We start from the raw sequence: 19053 nt of genomic DNA, 5'->3' as shown, positions 1-19053 counted from the left end.
TGTGAGATAAAGTGAAATAACAATCCATAATGCAATAAATATCGATATAAAAGCATGATGCAAAATGGACGTATCAGTACCTGAAAAGGACTAAGGACATGTTTCTCGTTTATGGAGGTGACGAAGAGCTCGTCGTAAAGGGTTATGTCGATGCTAGCTTCGACACAGATCTGGATGACTCCAAGTCACAAACCGGATACGTGTATATTTTGAATGGTGGGGCAGTCAGCTGGTGCAGTTGCAAGCAAAGCGTCGTGGCGGGATCTACATGTGAAGTGGAGTACATGGCAGCCTCGGAGGCAGCACATGAAGCAATCTGGATGAAGGAGTTCATTACCGACCTAGGAGTTATTCCCAATGCCTCAGGCCCGATGACTCTCTTCTGTGACAACACTGGAGCCATTGCCCTTGCCAAGGAGCCCAGGTTTCACAAGAAGACCAGGCATATCAAGCGTCGCCTCAACTCCATTCGTGAAAATATTCAAAATGGAGACATAGATATTTGTAAAGTGCATACGAACCTAAATGTCGCAGATCCGTTGACTAAACCTCTTCCACGAGCAAAACATGATCAACACCAGAACTCTATGGGTGTTCGATTCATCACAAATGTAACTAGATTATTGACTCTAGTGCAAGTGGGAGACTGTTGGAAATATGCCCTAGAGGCAATAATAAAATAGTTATTATTATATTTCCTTGTTCATGATAATTGTCTATTGTTCATGCTATAATTGTGTTATCCGGAAATCGTAATACATGTGTGAATACATAGACCACAAAATGTCCCTAGTGAGCCTCTAGTTGACTAGCTCGTTGATCAATAGATGGTTACGGTTTCCTGGCCATGGGCATTGGATGTCATTGATAACGGGATCACATCATTAGGAGAATGATGTGATGGACAAGACCCAATCCTAAGCATAGCACAAGATCGTGTAGTTCGTCTGCTAAAGCTTTTCTAATGTCAAGTATCTTTTCCTTAGACCATGAGATTATGCAACTCCCGGATACCGTAGGAATGCTTTGGGTGTGCCAAACATCACAACGTAACTGGGTGGCTATAAAGGTGCACTACGGGTATCTCCGAAAGTATCTGTTGGGTTGGCACAAATCGAGACTGGGATTTGTCACTCCGTATGACGGAAAGGTATCTCTGGGCCCACTCGGTAAGACATCATCGTAATGAGCTCAATGTGACTAAGGGGTTGGTCACGGGATGATGTGTTACGGAACGAGTAAAGAGACTTGCCGTAACGAGATTGAACAAGGTATCGGTATACCGACGATCGAATCTCGGGCAAGTGCTATACCGGTAGACAAAGGGACTCGTATAAGGGATTGATTGAATCCTTGTCATCGTGGTTCATCCGATGAGATCATCGTGGAACATGTGGGAGCCAACATGGGTATCCAGATTCGCTGTTGGTTATTGACCGGAGAGATGTCTCGGTCATGTCTGCATGGTTCCCGAACCCGTAGGGTCTACACACTTAAGGTTCGGTGACGCTAGGGTTATAGGGAATAGAAGTACGTGGTTACCGAATGTTGTTCGGAGTTCCGGATGAGATCCCGGACGTCACGAGGAGTTCCGGAATGGTCCGGAGGTAAAGATTTATATATGGGAAGTCCCGTTTTGGACACCGCAAGTGTTCGGGGCGTTATCGGTAACGTACTGGGACCACCGAAAGGGTTCGGGGGTCCACCGGGAGGGGCCGCCAGCCCCGGAGGCCTGCATGGGCCAAGTATGGGAAGGGACCAGCCCCTAGGTGGGCTGGTGCGCAGGGAAGGGGAGAAGGGGGAAACCGTAGGCTCAGATGGGCCTAAGGCCCACCTAGGGTGCGCCCCCTTCTCTCCCCCTATGGCCGCCCCCTAGATGCATCTAGGGCTGGCCGCCACCCCTAGGGGGGAACCCTAGATGGGGGCGCAGCCCCTCCCCTCCCCCTATATATAGTGGGGTTTTTGGGGCTGCCAGAGACACGAGTCTCCCTCTCTCTTGGGGCAACCCTACCCCTCTCCCTCCTCGTCTCTCGCAGTGCTTGGCGAAGCCCTGCTTGAGTGCCACGCTCCTCCACCACCACCACCACGCCGTCGTGCTGCTGCTGGACGGAGTCTTCCCCAACCTCTCCCTCTCCCCTTGCTGGATGAAGGCACGGGAGACGTCACCGGGCTGCACGTGGGTTGAACGCGGAGGCACCGTTGTTCGGTGCTTAGATCGGATTTGGCCGCGATCTGAATCGCTTCGTGTATGACTTCTTCATCCGCGTTCTTATAACGCTTCCGTTTTGCGATCTTCAAGGTACACTCCCCTCTCTCTCGTTGCTAGTCTCTCCATAGATTGATCTTGGTGATGCGTAGAATTTTTTTAATTTCTGCAACGATCCCCAACACTTACCACCCGAGGAAGCCACTTGGTAAGCTGCAATATTTATTCAGAAAGTTTTTCCTCAATTCAAAACCTCGAGGACATGTTTGTTCTTGATGGGGGAGTTGTCACGACCCAACGACACTCTATCTGAAGATGTTGCTGCTGTAGTTTATATTCAGTTAAGTTTGAATGAAGAGATGAGCGTGGGAAGACTCCATCGCCGTCCATCTGCCATCGAACGCGTCTCCTTCCCTCGTACCGCTCGTAAGCTAAGATAAAGAAGCATCCGCTGATCGAGTATTGAACGGCTCACGCTAGCGCTCTTATCGTTGTTCACCTTTCCGACAAAGTCTACAGTAGTTCAACCACTCCATTTCTTTTCTTGTGTTTTCTTTCTCGAATTGTAAGGCTATAAAGCCAACCCTCTCGGGCTGGGAGAGCCATCTCTCAATTTCTAGGGTTTCCCCCTCCGTCGCCAGTGTTCCTGATTGGCTAGTTCTCCTTGTAACAAGCTTGTACTCTCAAATCATTCCTCTGAAAGTGCTAAGATATTCTGAGTTAAGTCTGAAATCCTGAATTTAGTTTTTTTTTAGTTGAGAATTTCTGAATTTAGTTTTTTTAGCAACTTCTGAATTTAGTTCGTCAGAACACTTGGGTTTGACACCATGCTGGAACAGGTCCGTTTAGGTGCGTGCCCGGGCCAGCCCGTTGGCAACTATTACGCGTACACATGCCACGAAGGCCCGACTCGTGTCGCCTCCCTCCATCGCTAACGACTTCCGCCGGGTTTATGCTTGCATCGAGCCGGACACGTCGCCTCTGCTCTCCCTTTCGACTGCTCTAGAGTCTAGACCCTTCTCCCCCGCCGCTTCCACCACCGGAGCAGCGCAGGTGGCAGCCATGAACGCGATTCGGTCGGCCCTCGCGAGGGCGCTCTCCGCCCCGAAGCCCCGGCCGCCGCTGGCGCGCCACTACGCCGCCGTCGGCGAAACGCAGCCGGAGCGGGTGGCGGCGGAGATGGTCCGCTACGCCCTCGGCGGCGCCGGGCATCAGAGCTCGTCAGGTCCCCCATCCTTCCCTCCATCCCTCCCTTCGCCTCCCCGTAGTACCACTGGGGCTTAGGGTTTGAGGACTCAACCGCTGTTTTGCTGCTGGTGTGCCAGAGGACGCGATGCGGATACTGGAGCAGGGGGCGTCGAACCTGCAGGGCGGCGGCGAGGGCGCCGCCGAGGCCGTGAGCTTGCTCATGCTCGCCATGTCCACGCTGCTATACAGGAGGTATGAAACATTGCAATTACGTCTAGATTTTGGAGTCTGGTGCTTTCATTTTGAGTAGATTTTGGATGCTCCTCCTGTTTGGGTAATTTTACAGTCTGGTATTGTCGCGGCATTTAGGAATGTTCTAGCTATAGCACACTCTGTGAGGGTGAAATTGCCTCCTCCCTTATGGTTTGCCTACTTGCTACTCCCTCCGTTCCTAAATATAAGTCTTTCTAGAGATTCCAACAAGTGACTACATACAAAGCAAAATGAGCGAATCTACATTCTAAAATATGTCTACATACATCCGTATGTTGTTGTCCATTTGAAATGTCTAAAAAGACTTATATTTAGGAACGGAGGGAGTACATTCTAGTTTGGTTTAGGCATCTTGTGCTGTGCTGGTGCATGAACATAGTGTGGATTATTATGATACACAGATACAGTGTGTATGAAGTTATGAACTGGGCATGTCATACAAACGTTTTAACATATTTGGCTTGCACATGAGAACTGACTAATGACATTGTTATTCACGGCAATACTACTATCCCATTTAGCATAGCGAGTTTTTACTCCCTTCGTTTAACTGCCCTTCTCACTTGTGTAGATTTGAGTAAAATTATGCTTGTTTTCTCTGTACAGTGGAAGACGCGAAGATGCAATGGAAAAGCTCAAAGCAACCCAGCAAGTCGCTCCTTCTGCAGCTTTCAGAGGTGCTTTACTTTTATAGGTCCTTGTTTTTTTATTAATGGTAGTATTGTGTATTGGGGCAGAATGTGGAATGATAAACTTTTAAAGCAAAGAGCTCTCAAGGCTCACATTTATTTTGTGATTTTAGCAGATAGAAACAGGGAAAGAAATAACTATACATACTCAGAAATACTATCATTTATTATCTGATGGTGCTTTATTTACTTTTTGTCGAAAAGAAGGCATCAACTGACTTGACAAAAAGGAGCAGAACTGTTACAAAACTAAGGAAGCTAATGTGAAAGAACAGTTCGAGAGAGGGGGGAGGGAGGGAGAGATACTAATTCAGTTCATGCTCTTGAATGTCATTTCTGATGCAATATTTTTATTTAAATGTGTAGTTGCTGCATGGGAAGCACTAATGGGAATTCGCATGGAAGCAAGCCAGGTTTGGCACTGCGAGCAAATATTTATCCTTTTCGTGGCCGTAAATAAAGCTAGCATCATGGTATTTCCTAACACAGGATGTCTCCTCATCGATGTCCCCGAATGATTCAGTTGATTTGTCAATCAAAGAAGAAGAAATCAAATGGTCTGATCAGGACCATCTGAAATTTCGGGTTGATGCAATCAGAGGACTTGCTGCTCTTCTAAATGGAGAGATAGACTCAGGTTATTTTTCATTTTGACTTCCTGCATATCTCTGCTGGAAAATAAGGAGTCGGATATTATCCAGAGTGATTTACAGTTGCTCTTTATCAGCCCAGATGCTCTTTGGTGGGCCCAACAGCTGCTATGCTGCAGTAGGCAATAACCAAACAGGTATTGCTGTATATAAAGCATTTGCTCCTTTCCGTATGGCTAGTGCAGACATGGACCTTATTGATGTTCATTACAGAAAATGCTGTCTTTACATATGGTGAATATCTGCACTGTACTGGGGATTTTCCTTTGGCAACACAAATGTATGAAAAGGTTCTTGAGGCAGCAAGCAGAGAAGATATATTTGGAAATCTGTTAGCAGCTGGAAATATGGCTCCTGAGGAGGTTTCTCTGGGTGCCACTTGCTCATACGGCCAGCTTTTATCTCAATCTGGGTAATATTCAGATTCTTCTCTACAGTCATTCTGTGGCTGGTCTTCTTTTCTTCGATTTCTAAGACATGTTCTTTGTTGGTCTTATTATGAAAATATCCATTTTGAAACCAACATCAATATTGTTCGATGAACTACAAAGCAATTATCTTTAGGACGGCAACTTGTCCCTGTTAGGGATCCTATTGACGGCATTCACTCGGTGCTTTTACAGGAAGTTTGATGAGGCAGAGGACTATCTCACAAGAGCACTGCAGAAGGCTGAAGAACAATTCGGTTTGTCACGCAAAGCTTGTTAATGAATATGAGAAAATAATGCATCGAAGCATTTGACCTCCGAGTTAACTATTATGTAACCTTGTTATCCATGCAGGTTCAAATCACCCAAAGGTTGGTATGGTATTGACTTGTGTAGCAAGAATGTATAAACTGAAAGCAAAATCTGAAGGTTCTAGTTCAATAATGGTTCAGGAGGTCAGTAAATCATAATTCTTATTTCAGCTTTATGTGTCATAATTTAGAAATTTTGATCTTCATGTTCCCTTGGTCTTAAATTTTGATGATGAGTTAAGGATGAGGCAATTTTTATTCTTCTCAAGTCAGCTCTCATAATATTTATTTGATTTATATATTTATTACTGCTTGGTGGAGTTTGAGTAATCTTTTCTCCTTGCAAATGACCCGTACTTGATGTTTATTAACCAGCTGGCTGATTGCAGGGGCTATACAGGAAGGCTCTAGAAGTATTGAAAGCACCTGCCATCAACTCTGAGGGTAAAACAATGATCTCCTATGGTGTTGTTTCTTGTTAATCCCTTGGGCGGTATTAAGTTTCGTATTAATATTTTGCAGACACAAGAAGGCAGGTTGATTGGAGAGATATCATTTCCCTTGCTAGAGGTTATACTTTGAATCTTTATTACCTAATCTTCTCTGGAACATTATACCAAAAGGCACTTCTAGTGTATCATTAGAAAAGCAAGTTACTTTATGCAACATCATATATGTCAATTGATTGCCAATTGATATCATAATCAGTTTAAGTTTTTCCTCTATTGGGTCATTCTAGCTTCTGGTTTACAGTTTTAAATTTTTTTTTTGCTTGTTTCCTTGCCTCCTGTTTGAATGAGACGATATGGGGTGCCTTGTGCTAAATCTTGTAATGTAACCTAACAATGTGAATCCAAACCTGCCTACCTGTCTGTGTTAGTACAGTAGTTAGTAGGATTGCAACGCGTCGTAAACCCTTGTTTCAGTAACTGGAGCATGGGAAAACATATTTTCTAATCTTTCCCATGAAAACTTTCCTGGAATTGCAGAGTGCCAGTAACCGTTGGTTAGTGTTAGTGTAAGCCTGGAGTCCTGACAAATCCTAGTAACCGCAAACAGTGAATGTAGCCAGCATTATTGAGGCTCTTACAGTGCCCCGTGCTCATGTTCTTGCGTTTGGTTAATATTGAATTTGTTGCTGCCTGTCCAATTTGCAGGCGAGTATGCTGAACTGTTGCTTATCCAGTCGAATAGGAATGCAGAAGGTGAGCGAATGAAGGAGTGGGCAGAGGATGCCTGGAAGAATCGTAGGTTAACATTAGCCCAAGCGTTGGAGTTTTCAGAAGTATCAAAGCCTACAGTGGTTGATACCCGTATCGGCAGGGTGATATAGCTTCCATGACAGTCTGAGGACAAAGGTACTTACTATGCAATAATCAGGGAACGCTACACTAATGTAATATAGGTTCCCCATGGATTGCCTACGCTTTGCATGTGTTTCTGAGCTTTGGTGGAGAGGTACCCTTGCAAATCCAATACATGATCTTTGTCATCTTGCCTGGAAAACCACTCGATTGTTGGCTTGCTCGTTCAAAATAGGCGACAACTCCCATCTGAATCCAACACTTCTAGTACATTGCTTTCACTTCACAAAGGTACGTACACACACAAACTGTACAAGGGCTCTTAGGTGTTGGGACGACACAGAAGAGATGGCTTCAATTCAATCGGTACCCCAAATGGTCACTCCTTCCTCCCGATGCCGTGGGACATGTTGTAGATCCCGCGCCCCTGCGCATCCACGCACAACACACCAAACATCAGCCCAATGCCCAACGAAAAACACAAGAAAAGTGCAGCATCAGTCAAGGTCTCTTCAACTTACGACGAGGAAGATGCTGGAGGCGGCCAGCGCGAGAGGGATGGCGACGGAGGTGACCACGTCGTAGCGCCCCTTGAGGTACGTCGGCCTGTGCACGCTCTGGAAGTACCTCTGCTTCTCCACCACCTTCTCCCTCGGCCGGAACGGCGCCTCCGGCTCCGGCGAGTATGACGGCGCCATGCTACTCAAGGCGGAAGATTGCGAACGAGGGCGAAATGCTCTCTTGCAAGCAGCTGCCGTTAGCAGCGGGTACGCCGAGCGTCAGCGTCCTTTATAGGCGCTGAAAGCCGTCAGGCGTCAGCTGGAAACTCCCAGAATGCACCCAAAAACAGAGCTCCCGATCATTTCCGCCCCTGACTTTTGATGAGTCCTGTCACGACTTTCCAGGCCGTTCAATTCGATCCGCCCGGAACGTTCTGGTTAACAAATATCGTCTACAGCCTCTGAGAAGAAAACTCTTAGAGGACACACACAGCTTAGCCTGAACAGATTCTTCACCAATAACATGAACAAACACTCTCAAAATTCAAACTTATGCTTGAAATATTTTAGATTTAGATTGGCAAGGGCCGCGCGGACACGTACCCTCTCTATCACAAATTATGATCAAACACTCTCAAACATGAACAAAATTCAAACATATGCTTGAAATATTTTAGATTTAGATTGGCAGGGGCCGCGCGGACGCGTACCCCCTCTATCACAAATTATGACGTCCATTTTCCTATCAAAGGAGATGATGGACCAATGCTCCTCCCAAGTGCAATGGAGGCCACTAATCCAGGCCATGGGTCTTCTTGATCACCCATTGACCCCGTCCAGGTAAGTGCTTTTCTCGGTAGCACCAGGTGCTTCATATATAGCCTCCCCTTGTATGTCTTGCTCTGTTGACGAGCAGTATGGGACTAAAACGTCCAGCGAGATCGATTAGACGCGTTGCCACGTACAGTAGTATATCCTTCATAGCTGCAGGCCCACGGGCTGAAGGCCGTCCGGCACTTGGGCTTTTTGGGCTTAATTAAGGGGATAGGATAGCGTCCAGTCCAAGCAAACGCAGAAAATCAGAATCATATGAGTTAAAAAATAAACGCTAGAAAAAATATGATTTGAAAATAAAATTTTAAAAATATTTTCCGTTCAAATATGTTATAGACTTTTTGGAAACAGAAAAAAAAACTGAGACGCATTTGACCGCTGTAGAAAATCAATCGGATATTGAGGTGAAGAAGGAAGCGCAAGCTTGTGCGGTTTCCGCGCACCTCTGCTCTTCTTGACCCAGCCGTACCCATGGTTAGTTGGGACAGACCCATCAGCACCCAATACAATAGCCTTAGCCAACTAGAGATCCAGCTATCGAAGCAAAGTACTACAAATAAATCCGACCGCCGGCTCATAGCAGCAGATGATACGATCCGGTACGAACCTCCGCTCATTCTCTTCCTCTTCTTGAAAAAAAACAACGATCTGGTATGAACTGTTGCCCGATCAGCATCTCCAGCGCCATAAACAAACCCCAGCACCGCACCAGTTTACGCCGGCGAGGTCAACCCTAGCAATCATGCCTCCACGTCAGCCGCACGGGCCGCCATCTACCCCATTGTTTAGCCACGATCGCCACGCAACTGCTCGACAGGTGTATCGGGGAAGAAGTCAGCAGCCAGACGGATCGATCTTCTTGTCCGGTTGTCCCGCCCTGGCAGGCAGCATAGTCGGCCGGGGTGAGGCGAGGTCACGCTGAACTTTCCCGCCATGGCAGCGGTTTCCGACGGATTACGCCACTGTCGGATAAAAAGAACCCGGCCAATCATGGTCCGGCGGAGGTTTGTGTTTGCTTATCTTTTGCGGCAGGTAAGCTGTAGGCTTCAATCAAAGGCTTTTGTTTTTCAGCCGAGAAATTACAGCGACTGAGAAACCACGTCGCTGTGCACTACGTACTCCACTTGGAAAACTCGCCTTGTAAGACTGACCATCCCTTGCGTTCAAGCCTCCTCCCCTCGGCCCCTCCCCTGCTGGGATTCCATAGCCCCAATGATTAATAACCTGGAATTCTGCCCTAGCTAGTTACCCTGGGAAATTCTCATGGTGAGTGTCTGGCACGACACACTTTGATTGGTTGGTTTCGGAGCTAAGGTGAAGCTGTCAGGGAACGAGCAATTATCCTTCCTTCCTAGGCGAGTAGCCCATTTGGTCTCTGATCTCTATCCGCTCAGAGGAATGGTCTATTTTGCCTCCCTTTTTAAGCCCATGTCCTCCTCCCTCGCCATCATTCATCCCAACAAAGCGTGTCAAACCTCTCCCTCAAGTGTTGTCCCAATACCCACTACCTCTTCTCTCCACCGTCTTCTTCAGCTCTCTCGAGCGGAAGGAAAAGGTCTCATGGAGGGCCTCATCCCGTTCATCTACAGGGCCGTGGCGCAGTACAGGAAGGAGGGGCAGGTCTCCCTCGCCGACCTCCTCTTCGACGAGCAGCCGTCCTCGTCGCCCACGGCGGCCTCGGCCTACTTCCGCCTCCCCGGGGACTCCGGCCGGCACCAGCGCGTCTCGGCCGACTCCGGTGCAGCACGGCGGTCTCCGGCGCACCGTCGGCGCACCATGGAGCACGGATCCTGGTGACCGATTGTGATTGAAGCGCAGAAAGGCCAATAATAAAGGAAACAGAGCGAAGCAGGTGAAGACTTGCCTAGGTACGTCGTCGAGTACATGCAGATACGATGTCGATTGCTGAGCCTAGCTAAGCTAACACGAGCTTCAGACCTGCAGTTTATGTGTGCTATACATGCATATATTTGTATTTCAGTTCAGCCTGTAACGAGTCGGTGAGTGTCAACTGTAAATATGGGATGCACAAGCGCAGGACCTCCGAAGGAGGACTGTGAAGAAGATGTATAGTGTCAGAGTCCATACATATACATGGAGTGTAATATGGCAATAAAAGCTTCACCATGTACAAAAAGGTTGTGTACACGCACACATGACTGCTTGCTGCAAGACTGCAAAAGAAGTGACTGTCAAGCATCAAGATTGCTAGTTGCATCCGCGTTCTTCAGTTCAATCATCCTTTTCAAGGAAGAAGAAGAATTTTCAGTTCGAAATAAGGATAAAAACAACCTTCTGGTTTCACACCCAGAGCAAGAACTACCATTGTTCTCTTGAAACTCACAAGAACAAGAATAACTTTGGTTGAAAAGATGTATGCGGAATCACAAGAACACATGGAAGGTTCTGTGCTACTCTGGTCTCCCATCAGGAAAGGAGTACGCACGAGAACCATAATTAAAGCGCACACGAATATTACAGCAACTAGGATTAGTTTGTTTTTCGTACGCACGGATCAATGCGGACTCGCGGACATCGTCCACATGGCCGAAGCCTTAACACTTGGGCGCCGGGTGGACGCCGAAGGGAAAAACAGGGGTAGGAGCACGTAAATTGGAATTTAAGAAAATTCTAGGCACCTGTGCCCGGACAGATCCATTTGAAATAAGCTTGGAGTACCAAACAAATTTCATCTTTGTTAAATTCAATTCGATATCCCCGCAAAACCGGAAAAAAATTGGTTTGATATCGAGAGCCAAGCCCACACAAGAAAACCTCTCATCCATGACCTCTCTTTTGTGTCAGGCAATTAAAGCCTTTTGTAGGATGAATGTACCAGAATCGGAACTTGTCATGCTGACATTCCATTCAGATGATCTTAGAGGTGCAGAGTATAGTCAACATGGCGTTGATTAAATTCGTACACAGTTTAATCTGAAATTGCCTGACTTCTTTAACGGTGTTTCAGGTAGAGTTATACAAGAAAATCAGAGCAGTCGGACTATTGAAATGACACCTCTGTCCAGACCAACACCCTTATACTTTGATTCTTTACAACGGAGCTGATAGGTTTTCGGCGTGCCTGAAACTCCACAGATTCTTTGTGTTCAATCACGACAGCGCTAAGGGCCTGTTCGGTTGACAGGGAAAATGGAGGGGTTTGGGAGGGATTGGCAGGGATTACACCCTCTACAAGTCAAAACCTCCTTCAATCCACCCCAATCCCCCTATGAGGAGGTGTAACCGAACAAAGCCTAAAGAGAAGCGACACACATCCCCGACTCGGCTAAAACTTTCTAATTGGTCACCAATATTGCATCACATCATCCCAAAACTACAAGGATAACTGGTACAGCTGCAACGCTAAGACTGTGGTACTATCACCTTAGAGAATGAATATGAAGTGTATCTGGAGACACTATAATGAGAAACCGATTTAGCATCATTATCTGGAGGAAAGCTTCCAGTGAGTAATAATACCTAGGAAATGCCACACTGCGAGAGTTTACAGGTGTCCCAACATTTCCATCTGTTTTGGCAGTGTGGTTTCTGTTGCTTACATATCTGAAAAATCGTCCTATATAAATCCTATGATGAGCGGAAACCTCACTATAAACAGAACTTACACACAGGAGGACTATACACAAAATCAGAAGGATGCCAGGAGCCAAAACATGATGACCGCTGATGTAGCACTTAGTGCCCAGGACAGAAAAGCGAATGCCGTCGCGAGTTGAAATCTCCCACAAGGCAGTTCGTAATATCTTCTGCAGAAAGAAATGTCCCTCTCAAAAAGAACTGTTACACCAGCAGCTGAGCACGATGCAGCAAACGAGAGAATCGCAGTAACCTGCATTGTATAGTTGGGTTTCATTAGTGTTGCTGGAAACACTGAACAAGGGGTAACACAATGCTGTCCAAATGAAGGGCATAATCATACAATTTGGTAGATAGCTCAATAGACTAAGACTAGGACATGCAGAGATCAGATTTTCTTTAATGTCAAATTAGTATGATCATTCAGCTAACGTAGATGCACTATTATATGAAAAAAAAGAACAGAGAGACTATGAATAACTTCAATAATAGGTACAGAAACCAAAATTCAACAAAAAGTACAACACCCTAAATTTTTAGTGTGTAACATAACAATAAAATCCCCTAAACGAGCACTAACCAACAAGGGTGTCATCTGCTGTAGCTTAAATGCCATCCATGTAATATGTGTGCTTGCAGCCGTGCATGTATCTTGAGCGAGACAGAGGGAGGGAACAATTGCACTAGACAGGATGATTAACCTAGTAAAACTATAAGTACAAAACTCTACATTTCTGTAGCATTTCAGCACACAAAATAAGCCTTGAATGATCATTTGATTTTGTTTTTCTCATATGGTACGTTTCAGAGCTTCTCAAAGAGCACGCTTATCATATATCGAACGTTAGTCCATGACAAACAATGAAGTAGAGCACATTTCAAAAAAGGAAAAAAAAACTGGAGAAAGCAATAAATCAAAGAAGCACACTGCATGAAAAGAGTTCCAAAAGGAATGTTATCATTACCCAGTCTCCAACGACAAATAAGCTCACTAAAACAGCATTGTTGAGATCTCTTTTGACTTTAAGGGCGTATCCATCAAGACATGCAAGTCCCAAGCTCCACAACGCTTGCAATCCCATCGACGCAATCAAATAGCTGAAATTTGAAAGAGACAAGGACAAGGAGCTCATTACAAAACTCAGATGTGTCCTGCAGTAGAAAGTCTATAAGGTTGGCTATAGATGATATGGCACTCTCTTATAGCCAACGGTTGGCTATACTATTAAGAGCATGGTTAATAGTTGGCTATACTATTAAGGTACTAAGTGAGAATGGAAGGTGGGCCATGCTCTAAGCGTTTTTATGTGGATGATTTATGCGGGACTGTTGGGCGTCGTTGCCACAACAGCAGGCCTTGAGAAGCTCAGCTACTTGTATGTGGACAGAATTCACCCGTGCAAGAGCCAACTTGCACTAAAATGGACATTCGTTACAAGTGTAAACTTACATACTACTGTACTATTTTCTCAAGCACATGTATCACAGGACAGTGATGGTTAACCTCATACTATCTTGTTAGATTCTCTAGCCAACTATCCAATTCTATCTCTAGTTGACTACGCAAAAATTAACAAAGGCCTTGGTGATAAATAAACTGGGAGCATCAATCTACCACCCCACCTTCCCCAGAAGAAAGGCCACTGGTAAATGAATCGTCCATCACTCGATGCACAACATTCCATGAGTTGATTCATGTTAAGCGATTCAGGGCTGGATCCTAGTAGATGGTGCCCCACCCGGCACCAAACTTCCCAGAGCAAGACGGGACGAGCAGGGCGGGAGGTTTACCAGAAGGCGGTGTAGCCGGCGAAGCCGTAGGCGGAGGCCATGACGGCGATGGAGGCGGCGGCGAGCGCGGCCTGGCCGAGCCGCAGCCAGAGCCCGCCCCATGTCCCGGGCCTCCCCACCAGCTCCCTCATCTCCGCGACCCCCCACCTATCACCTCCCGCCCCGGTTGGCCATGCGCGCGCGTGCGAATGGAGTTGTACTGCTGCTGCCGAATCAGGTCCCGGGCCGGCCGGTGTATGGTGCGGGGGGCGGAGAGGAATCGCGGCTCAGCTGCTGCCGGCGGCTTTGGGCGAGACTTGTTGTCGACGAGGAAAAGGGGATTGGGAAAGGGGGGTGGTGGGAGTGGGGCGCCGGCGCGGTGGGGAGTTGGTGCGGGGGTGACGCGCGCGGGCGGGCGGGCGGGCGGCGGGCCCCGGCGCGGAGAAAAGGGCGGAGAGCGCCCGGGGCCGCGGGGTTGCTTGCGTTGGTGGTTTCTGATCTGGATCCGATCTGATCTCATCGGATGGCCGGGGTGAGCCGACGGAGGCGGGGGTGAGGGGGTGAGGGGGAGCGATCCTCCTTCATCCACTTTCCGTGCAGCGCTTTAACGTCGCGTCCGTACCAGTTTGGGGTAAATTTTGTACTGGTGCGGTGGTAATAGCGTGGAGCTGGGAATCACGCGTGGTGTGATGTCCACTTCTGTCCCGTGTCTGCAATCAGTGTGCGGAATCGTGCGTGCAGCCACGGCAAAAAATGTTACTATTCGGCAAAGAAAATGGCACATTTGTGTTGAGCAGCTGATGTTGTTTCAAGCGTAAATAAACCTGTAAAGTTTGGGAAATCAAGATTTTCATTTTTTTCAATCATAAAGGAGGGCTGCATTTGTCATAAATTAAGAGAGGATAGACATCATGGTACAAAGAGGCAAGTACAAGAGCGGCAACAAGCGAGGGAGGAGAGAGAAAAGATGGCGGATGTGCCATTTCCCGTCCATGAGAGATACTCAGTTTCGGTGGCGGAGACACGCCCCAGGCCTACAACAGGGGCCTTGGCAGGGGCGATTCTACCGTCCGGTCATCCCGGGCACGTGCCTGGGCTCAAGCGCTGCCAATTTTTCAAGCGCCGGAGTCACAATCTGTAAATACGTACAATATACGCTCAAAATACATCTGGTTCACAAATTGAGCTACTTTGGACGTCATTTTTGCCTTTTGGGCTTACTCACGTCAAAGGCCCATCCATTAATTTCCTTACATGGGATAATCAGATCGTGCCATCGATCAGGAGGCCGGTGGCTGCATCCCTTGCCCGCCTATTCGTCTGTGCGCCGCGCCGCACGACGTGCCCTAGCAACTCTTGCGGTTGGAGGCGGCGACCGGCGAGGTGGACCGATGGAGCACCGGCGGTCGGCCAGACCGCAAGAGATGATGCACACCTGGGCCTAAGCAGGCTACGACTCCAGCAAGCGACAATCGGGATCGGAAGCGGAAGCGCGAAAGTCAAAGCGGCAGCCCCTTGTGTAAATTCCACTTCGGCTCCGGCGGATGGTGCTCGTATTCGTCACCGCTGGCACTTCAATTCAATGAAAATTGTATAATCTGGTAATATGTTGTATCTTCTAGATTCTCTCTTTTTTTGCACTTCAATTCAATGGAAATTCAATTATTTGATAATGTGTTGTATCTTGTAGATTCTCATCTAGTCACAAGGATGAACATCGGAGATTGGAATTTTATTTGGTAAATTGTATCTCATGTTTTAATTTATTTATATGATGCATGAAATATTAGTGTGTGTGTATTACACATGATGTTTACCTAAATACATGATACTTCTAGTGTTGATAGACCAAAGTAAATTTTATCTTGCGTCATGCCGAGGCTTCGACAATTTGCTAGCTCCGCCACTGGGCCTTGGCCTGGGGCGTGTCTACCAATTCCTTTGTTAACCGTTTATACTGTAGCTACTTTGTAGCTACTGTTCATACTGAAGGTGGCCTGAGGCGTGTGTTTCTGCTGGCTCCATTACTGCTCGGTTTTAATGATGAACATTTTTTAAAGACCTACTGTTGCATTTGTTTTAAAGGAACCATGCGACCACAACGACCAGAGAGTCGGGCCCTTCCTTTTGTTGCTCAACAATGTTGAAACCGCAACAACCCACCAGTCCTGGAAGATGGAATTCACTAACAGCTAGAGGGGATGGAGGCCAACACACCCTAGGAAAGAAGACTTCTATATCCTGATCGTAAAATTCATTCAATCCTCGTCAGTTGGAAGGCTCACATGCTCACTCATTGGTGGTTGGTTAGTTTTGGTTATGTTTTTTTTTGAAACTTCGGCCTCTTTATTAGATCAAATAACCGTTACACCAGCCACCTTACGATAGATGCCGGTGGTTCCTCAACCCATGAACCGGGTGGATTAAAAGCCGCCAGCCTAGCTAGTTCATGGGAGACACGGTTTGCCTCTCTAGGGCAGTGAATGAAAGACACCGAAGTATAACCTACTGATAAGACATTGCAATCTGCATAAATTGACGCCGCTCCTGTTGCAGTGAAGCCACCCGAGTTCATTGTATCGATCACCTCCGCACAATCCGCCTCCACAACCAGCTTGCTTACTCCCATTTGTTGCGCTAGTAGGAGGCCATGCCTCAATGCATATGCTTCTGTTGATGCTGCATGGGAGACATGCTCCAGCTTGTCGTTGGAGGCTGCTAAAAAACCCCTTTGTCATCCCTAAGCACTGCCCCGACTGCTCCATTCAGATTCTGTGCATAAAATGATGCATCAACGTTGAGCTTCACGAATCCCTCCCTTGGCTTGGTCCATCAGCCCTTCTGTACTCCCATCTCCTTCTTCCCGGCGTTCGTGTAGTTAGCAGCTAGAGCAAAAATTGGCAGCGCCGATCGGGCTGGCGTTTGAACTTCCTCTTCATGGACCTTTTGCCTTCTTTCCCACCACACGTACCACACTCCCACAAGGACTAGGGTCTGCGCACTGACATCCGGAAGTAAACTTCCTCTCCGCGGTGCACATAAAATGTAGTCCAGCACCGATGAACCAGCTCTATCCACCTCGCATGCCTCCTCCACAAACCCATCCAACTTTAAACATCTCCAAATCTCGGCCGCTCTTGGACAAGTAAACAGGACATGCTTTATATCCTCGCATCCTCCTGCACACATTGGACAGTTCGTGGGCATAACTATATGACGATTCACGAGGACTCCAAAGCATGGCAAAAACCCATGCAACACCTTCCATGCATGTATCTTGACTTTACTCGGCAGTGAAGATTCCCATAATTTTCCCCAAACTGGATATTGCTGTGACGGTTGGCCTTCCGTTCGCCCGAACCAGCGTCCGAACTGATGATCCCACTCAGCGTGATATGCCGACCTAACCGTGAATATGTTATTCTTTGTGAACCTCCACGCCATAAAATCATCCATCATTCCTGACGGCGCCAGCGGAATAGCAAGAATTCTCTCCGCATCCACCTGCCAGAATGTATTCATGATCAGCTCGTGATCCCGCACTCCTGTCGCCGGGTCGATCAGGTCAGAAACCTTCGACAACAGGTTTGCTCCTCTCGGGGTGACTACACGTCCATCCACACTCGCTGCTATCCATGGGTCAGACCAAATATTAACTTGTGAACCATCTCCAATCCTCCAAATAGCCCCTCTTTTGAAAGTATGAATACCAGCACATATACTCTTCCATGTGAAGGAACATCCACTCTTCATCTTTGCTTCCAGAAGTTTCCCGTCTGGGTAATATTTTGATCTTAGGACCTGCGCACACAAGGAATCCGGATTCTCCAATAGTCTCCATACTTGCTTGGCAAGCAAAGCGAGATTGAAGCTATGTAGATCCTTAAATCCCATTCCCCCTTTGTTCTTCGGAATACAAAGTTTCCACCATGCCGCCCAATGTGTCCTCTTATGGTTATCGTTGTCACCCCACCAGTATCTTGATATGGCATCCGTCATCCCTTTGCAAACTTTTTTTGGGATATTAAACACCGACATCGCGAAAACTGGCATGGCTTGAGAAACAGCCTTAATGAGCACATCTTTTCCTCCTGTAGATAGCATCTTCTCCTTCCATCCGCTCAACAACTGATTGATCCGGTCAATGAGGTACTCAAAAGCTTTCACTCCTGTCCGCCCCCACCATTGCCAGTAGACCCAAGTATCTAACATTCATCGCTTCTGTGAATATACGCAATTTCTGACATATTATTACTTTTTCTTCCACTGCCAAATTCGGGCTAAAGTAGATGCTGGACTTTGCATCACTTACCAACTGCCCCGAGCTCTCACAATAAGCATCCAAAATATCCCGTAGACAGTCAGCATTGGCCCCATCTGCTCTCATCAGAATTAGTGAGTCGTCCGCGAAGAGTAAATGTGAAATTTATGGTGCATCTCTACAGACTCTCACGCCTACTAGATTCCTGTTGTTCTCTTCCCTTTGCAGCAAACTTGACAAGGCCTCAGCACACAATAGAAATAATTAAGGAAACAAGGGGTCTCCCTGCCTTAGCCCTCTCGATGGGTAAAACACGTCTGTATTTGTCCCATTGAAGCAAACATTATATGAAACTGATGACACACAAGCCATAATCAACGAGATCCATCTGTTATCAAAACCCAACCGCTCCATCATTCTCTTCAGGAAGCACCATTCCACCCTATCATATGCCTTATGCATATCTAATTTCACCGCACATAGCCCTGACTTGCCTTGCTTTCTCTTTATAGTATTCATGCATTCATACGCAATAAGTATGTTTTCGTGATCAATCTTCCGGGGACAAAAGCACTCTGCGTCGGGCTGATGATCTCCGGTAAGATTCCTTTCAACCGATTAGCTAGCATCTTCGAGATGATCTTGTAGGCCACATTACAGAGACTAATCGGTCTGAATTGCGTGATATTAGTCGGAGCTACCACTTTCGGAATCAACACTATGGTGGTACTGTTCCATCCTTCTGGGATCGTACCTGTGTTTATTGCTTCCTACACTTCTTTCACCAGGTCCTCCTTAATCATATTCCAAAACCGTTTGTAAAAAGCAGCATGTAATTCATCCAGTCCAGGGGCCTTGAAACCTCATATACTGAACAGTGCTCGTCGGACATCTTCTTCATTGAACAGAGCTAGCAGCGCTTCGTTCATTTGCACTGATACCTTAGGCACCACTTTTTGAATTACATCCTCATTTGGATTATTCACCTGCGAGGTGAACAAATTAGTGAAATAATTTTGTACGATCTTCTCCATCTCTGCTT

General features: G+C 46.9%; 4 protein-coding genes and 1 non-coding gene across 5 annotated transcripts; 2 read left to right on the top strand and 3 right to left on the bottom strand.

Annotated features, from left to right (window-relative positions):
- The first annotated feature begins 3127 nt into the window (after positions 1-3127).
- Positions 3128-7237, top strand: NDP1 (Tetratricopeptide repeat (TPR)-like superfamily protein). The gene is made up of 12 exons (XM_048685496.2): positions 3128-3431; positions 3532-3646; positions 4274-4344; positions 4723-4769; positions 4846-4993; positions 5084-5143; positions 5220-5418; positions 5630-5691; positions 5789-5889; positions 6135-6189; positions 6268-6315; positions 6903-7237. Exons 1-12 carry the CDS (start codon positions 3269-3271, stop codon positions 7076-7078), a joined length of 1245 nt encoding a protein of 414 aa, XP_048541453.1. The 5' UTR covers positions 3128-3268; the 3' UTR covers positions 7079-7237.
- Positions 7238-7341: 104 nt separating this feature from the next.
- On the bottom strand, positions 7342-9436 carry LOC125520569 (uncharacterized). Its single transcript, XM_048685527.2, has 2 exons — positions 7571-9436; positions 7342-7476 (listed from the first exon to the last, which is right to left on the bottom strand). The coding sequence occupies exons 1-2, from the start codon at positions 7745-7747 to the stop codon at positions 7429-7431; spliced, it is 225 nt and encodes a 74-aa protein (XP_048541484.1). The 5' UTR covers positions 7748-9436; the 3' UTR covers positions 7342-7428.
- Positions 8238-8397, bottom strand: LOC125533412 (U1 spliceosomal RNA). Its single transcript, XR_007294289.2, has one exon. It is a non-coding gene; the product is annotated as a U1 spliceosomal RNA (small nuclear RNA).
- A 190-nt stretch (positions 9437-9626) lies between the features above and the next one.
- Positions 9627-10531, top strand: LOC125520559 (uncharacterized). Its single transcript, XM_048685516.2, has one exon. The coding sequence runs from the start codon at positions 9782-9784 to the stop codon at positions 10178-10180; it is 399 nt and encodes a 132-aa protein (XP_048541473.2). The 5' UTR covers positions 9627-9781; the 3' UTR covers positions 10181-10531.
- A 1276-nt stretch (positions 10532-11807) lies between these two features.
- LOC125520549 (CASP-like protein 5B2) lies at positions 11808-14154 on the bottom strand. The gene is made up of 3 exons (XM_087526294.1): positions 13772-14154; positions 12946-13078; positions 11808-12233 (listed from the first exon to the last, which is right to left on the bottom strand). Exons 1-3 carry the CDS (start codon positions 13900-13902, stop codon positions 12033-12035), a joined length of 465 nt encoding a protein of 154 aa, XP_087382420.1. The 5' UTR covers positions 13903-14154; the 3' UTR covers positions 11808-12032.
- Positions 14155-19053: the final 4899 nt, after the last annotated feature.

This window comes from Triticum urartu, chromosome 1A (assembly GCF_056163025.1).
Source record: "Triticum urartu cultivar PI428250 chromosome 1A, HENAU_Tu73, whole genome shotgun sequence".
NCBI lineage: Eukaryota > Viridiplantae > Streptophyta > Magnoliopsida > Poales > Poaceae > Triticum > Triticum urartu.
This window is presented reverse-complemented; position numbering and strand designations above follow the sequence as displayed.

Coding starts and splice junctions, on each gene's coding strand:
- NDP1 (XM_048685496.2), top strand. CDS start 3,269: ATGAACGCGATTCGGTCGGCCCTCGCGAGGGCGCTCTCCGCCCCGAAG. Junction 4,345..4,722: donor TCCTTCTGCAGCTTTCAGAG/GTGCTTTACTTT, acceptor TTAAATGTGTAG/TTGCTGCATGGGAAGCACTA. Junction 5,419..5,629: donor CAGCTTTTATCTCAATCTGG/GTAATATTCAGA, acceptor GTGCTTTTACAG/GAAGTTTGATGAGGCAGAGG.
- LOC125520569 (XM_048685527.2), bottom strand. CDS start 7,747: ATGGCGCCGTCATACTCGCCGGAGCCGGAGGCGCCGTTCCGGCCGAGG. Junction 7,477..7,570: donor CCTCCAGCATCTTCCTCGTC/GTAAGTTGAAGA, acceptor GTGGATGCGCAG/GGGCGCGGGATCTACAACAT.
- LOC125520559 (XM_048685516.2), top strand. CDS start 9,782: ATGGTCTATTTTGCCTCCCTTTTTAAGCCCATGTCCTCCTCCCTCGCC.
- LOC125520549 (XM_087526294.1), bottom strand. CDS start 13,902: ATGAGGGAGCTGGTGGGGAGGCCCGGGACATGGGGCGGGCTCTGGCTG. Junction 13,079..13,771: donor GCCGGCTACACCGCCTTCTG/GTAAACCTCCCG, acceptor TTCAAATTTCAG/CTATTTGATTGCGTCGATGG. Junction 12,234..12,945: donor TATTTGTCGTTGGAGACTGG/GTAATGATAACA, acceptor TATACAATGCAG/GTTACTGCGATTCTCTCGTT.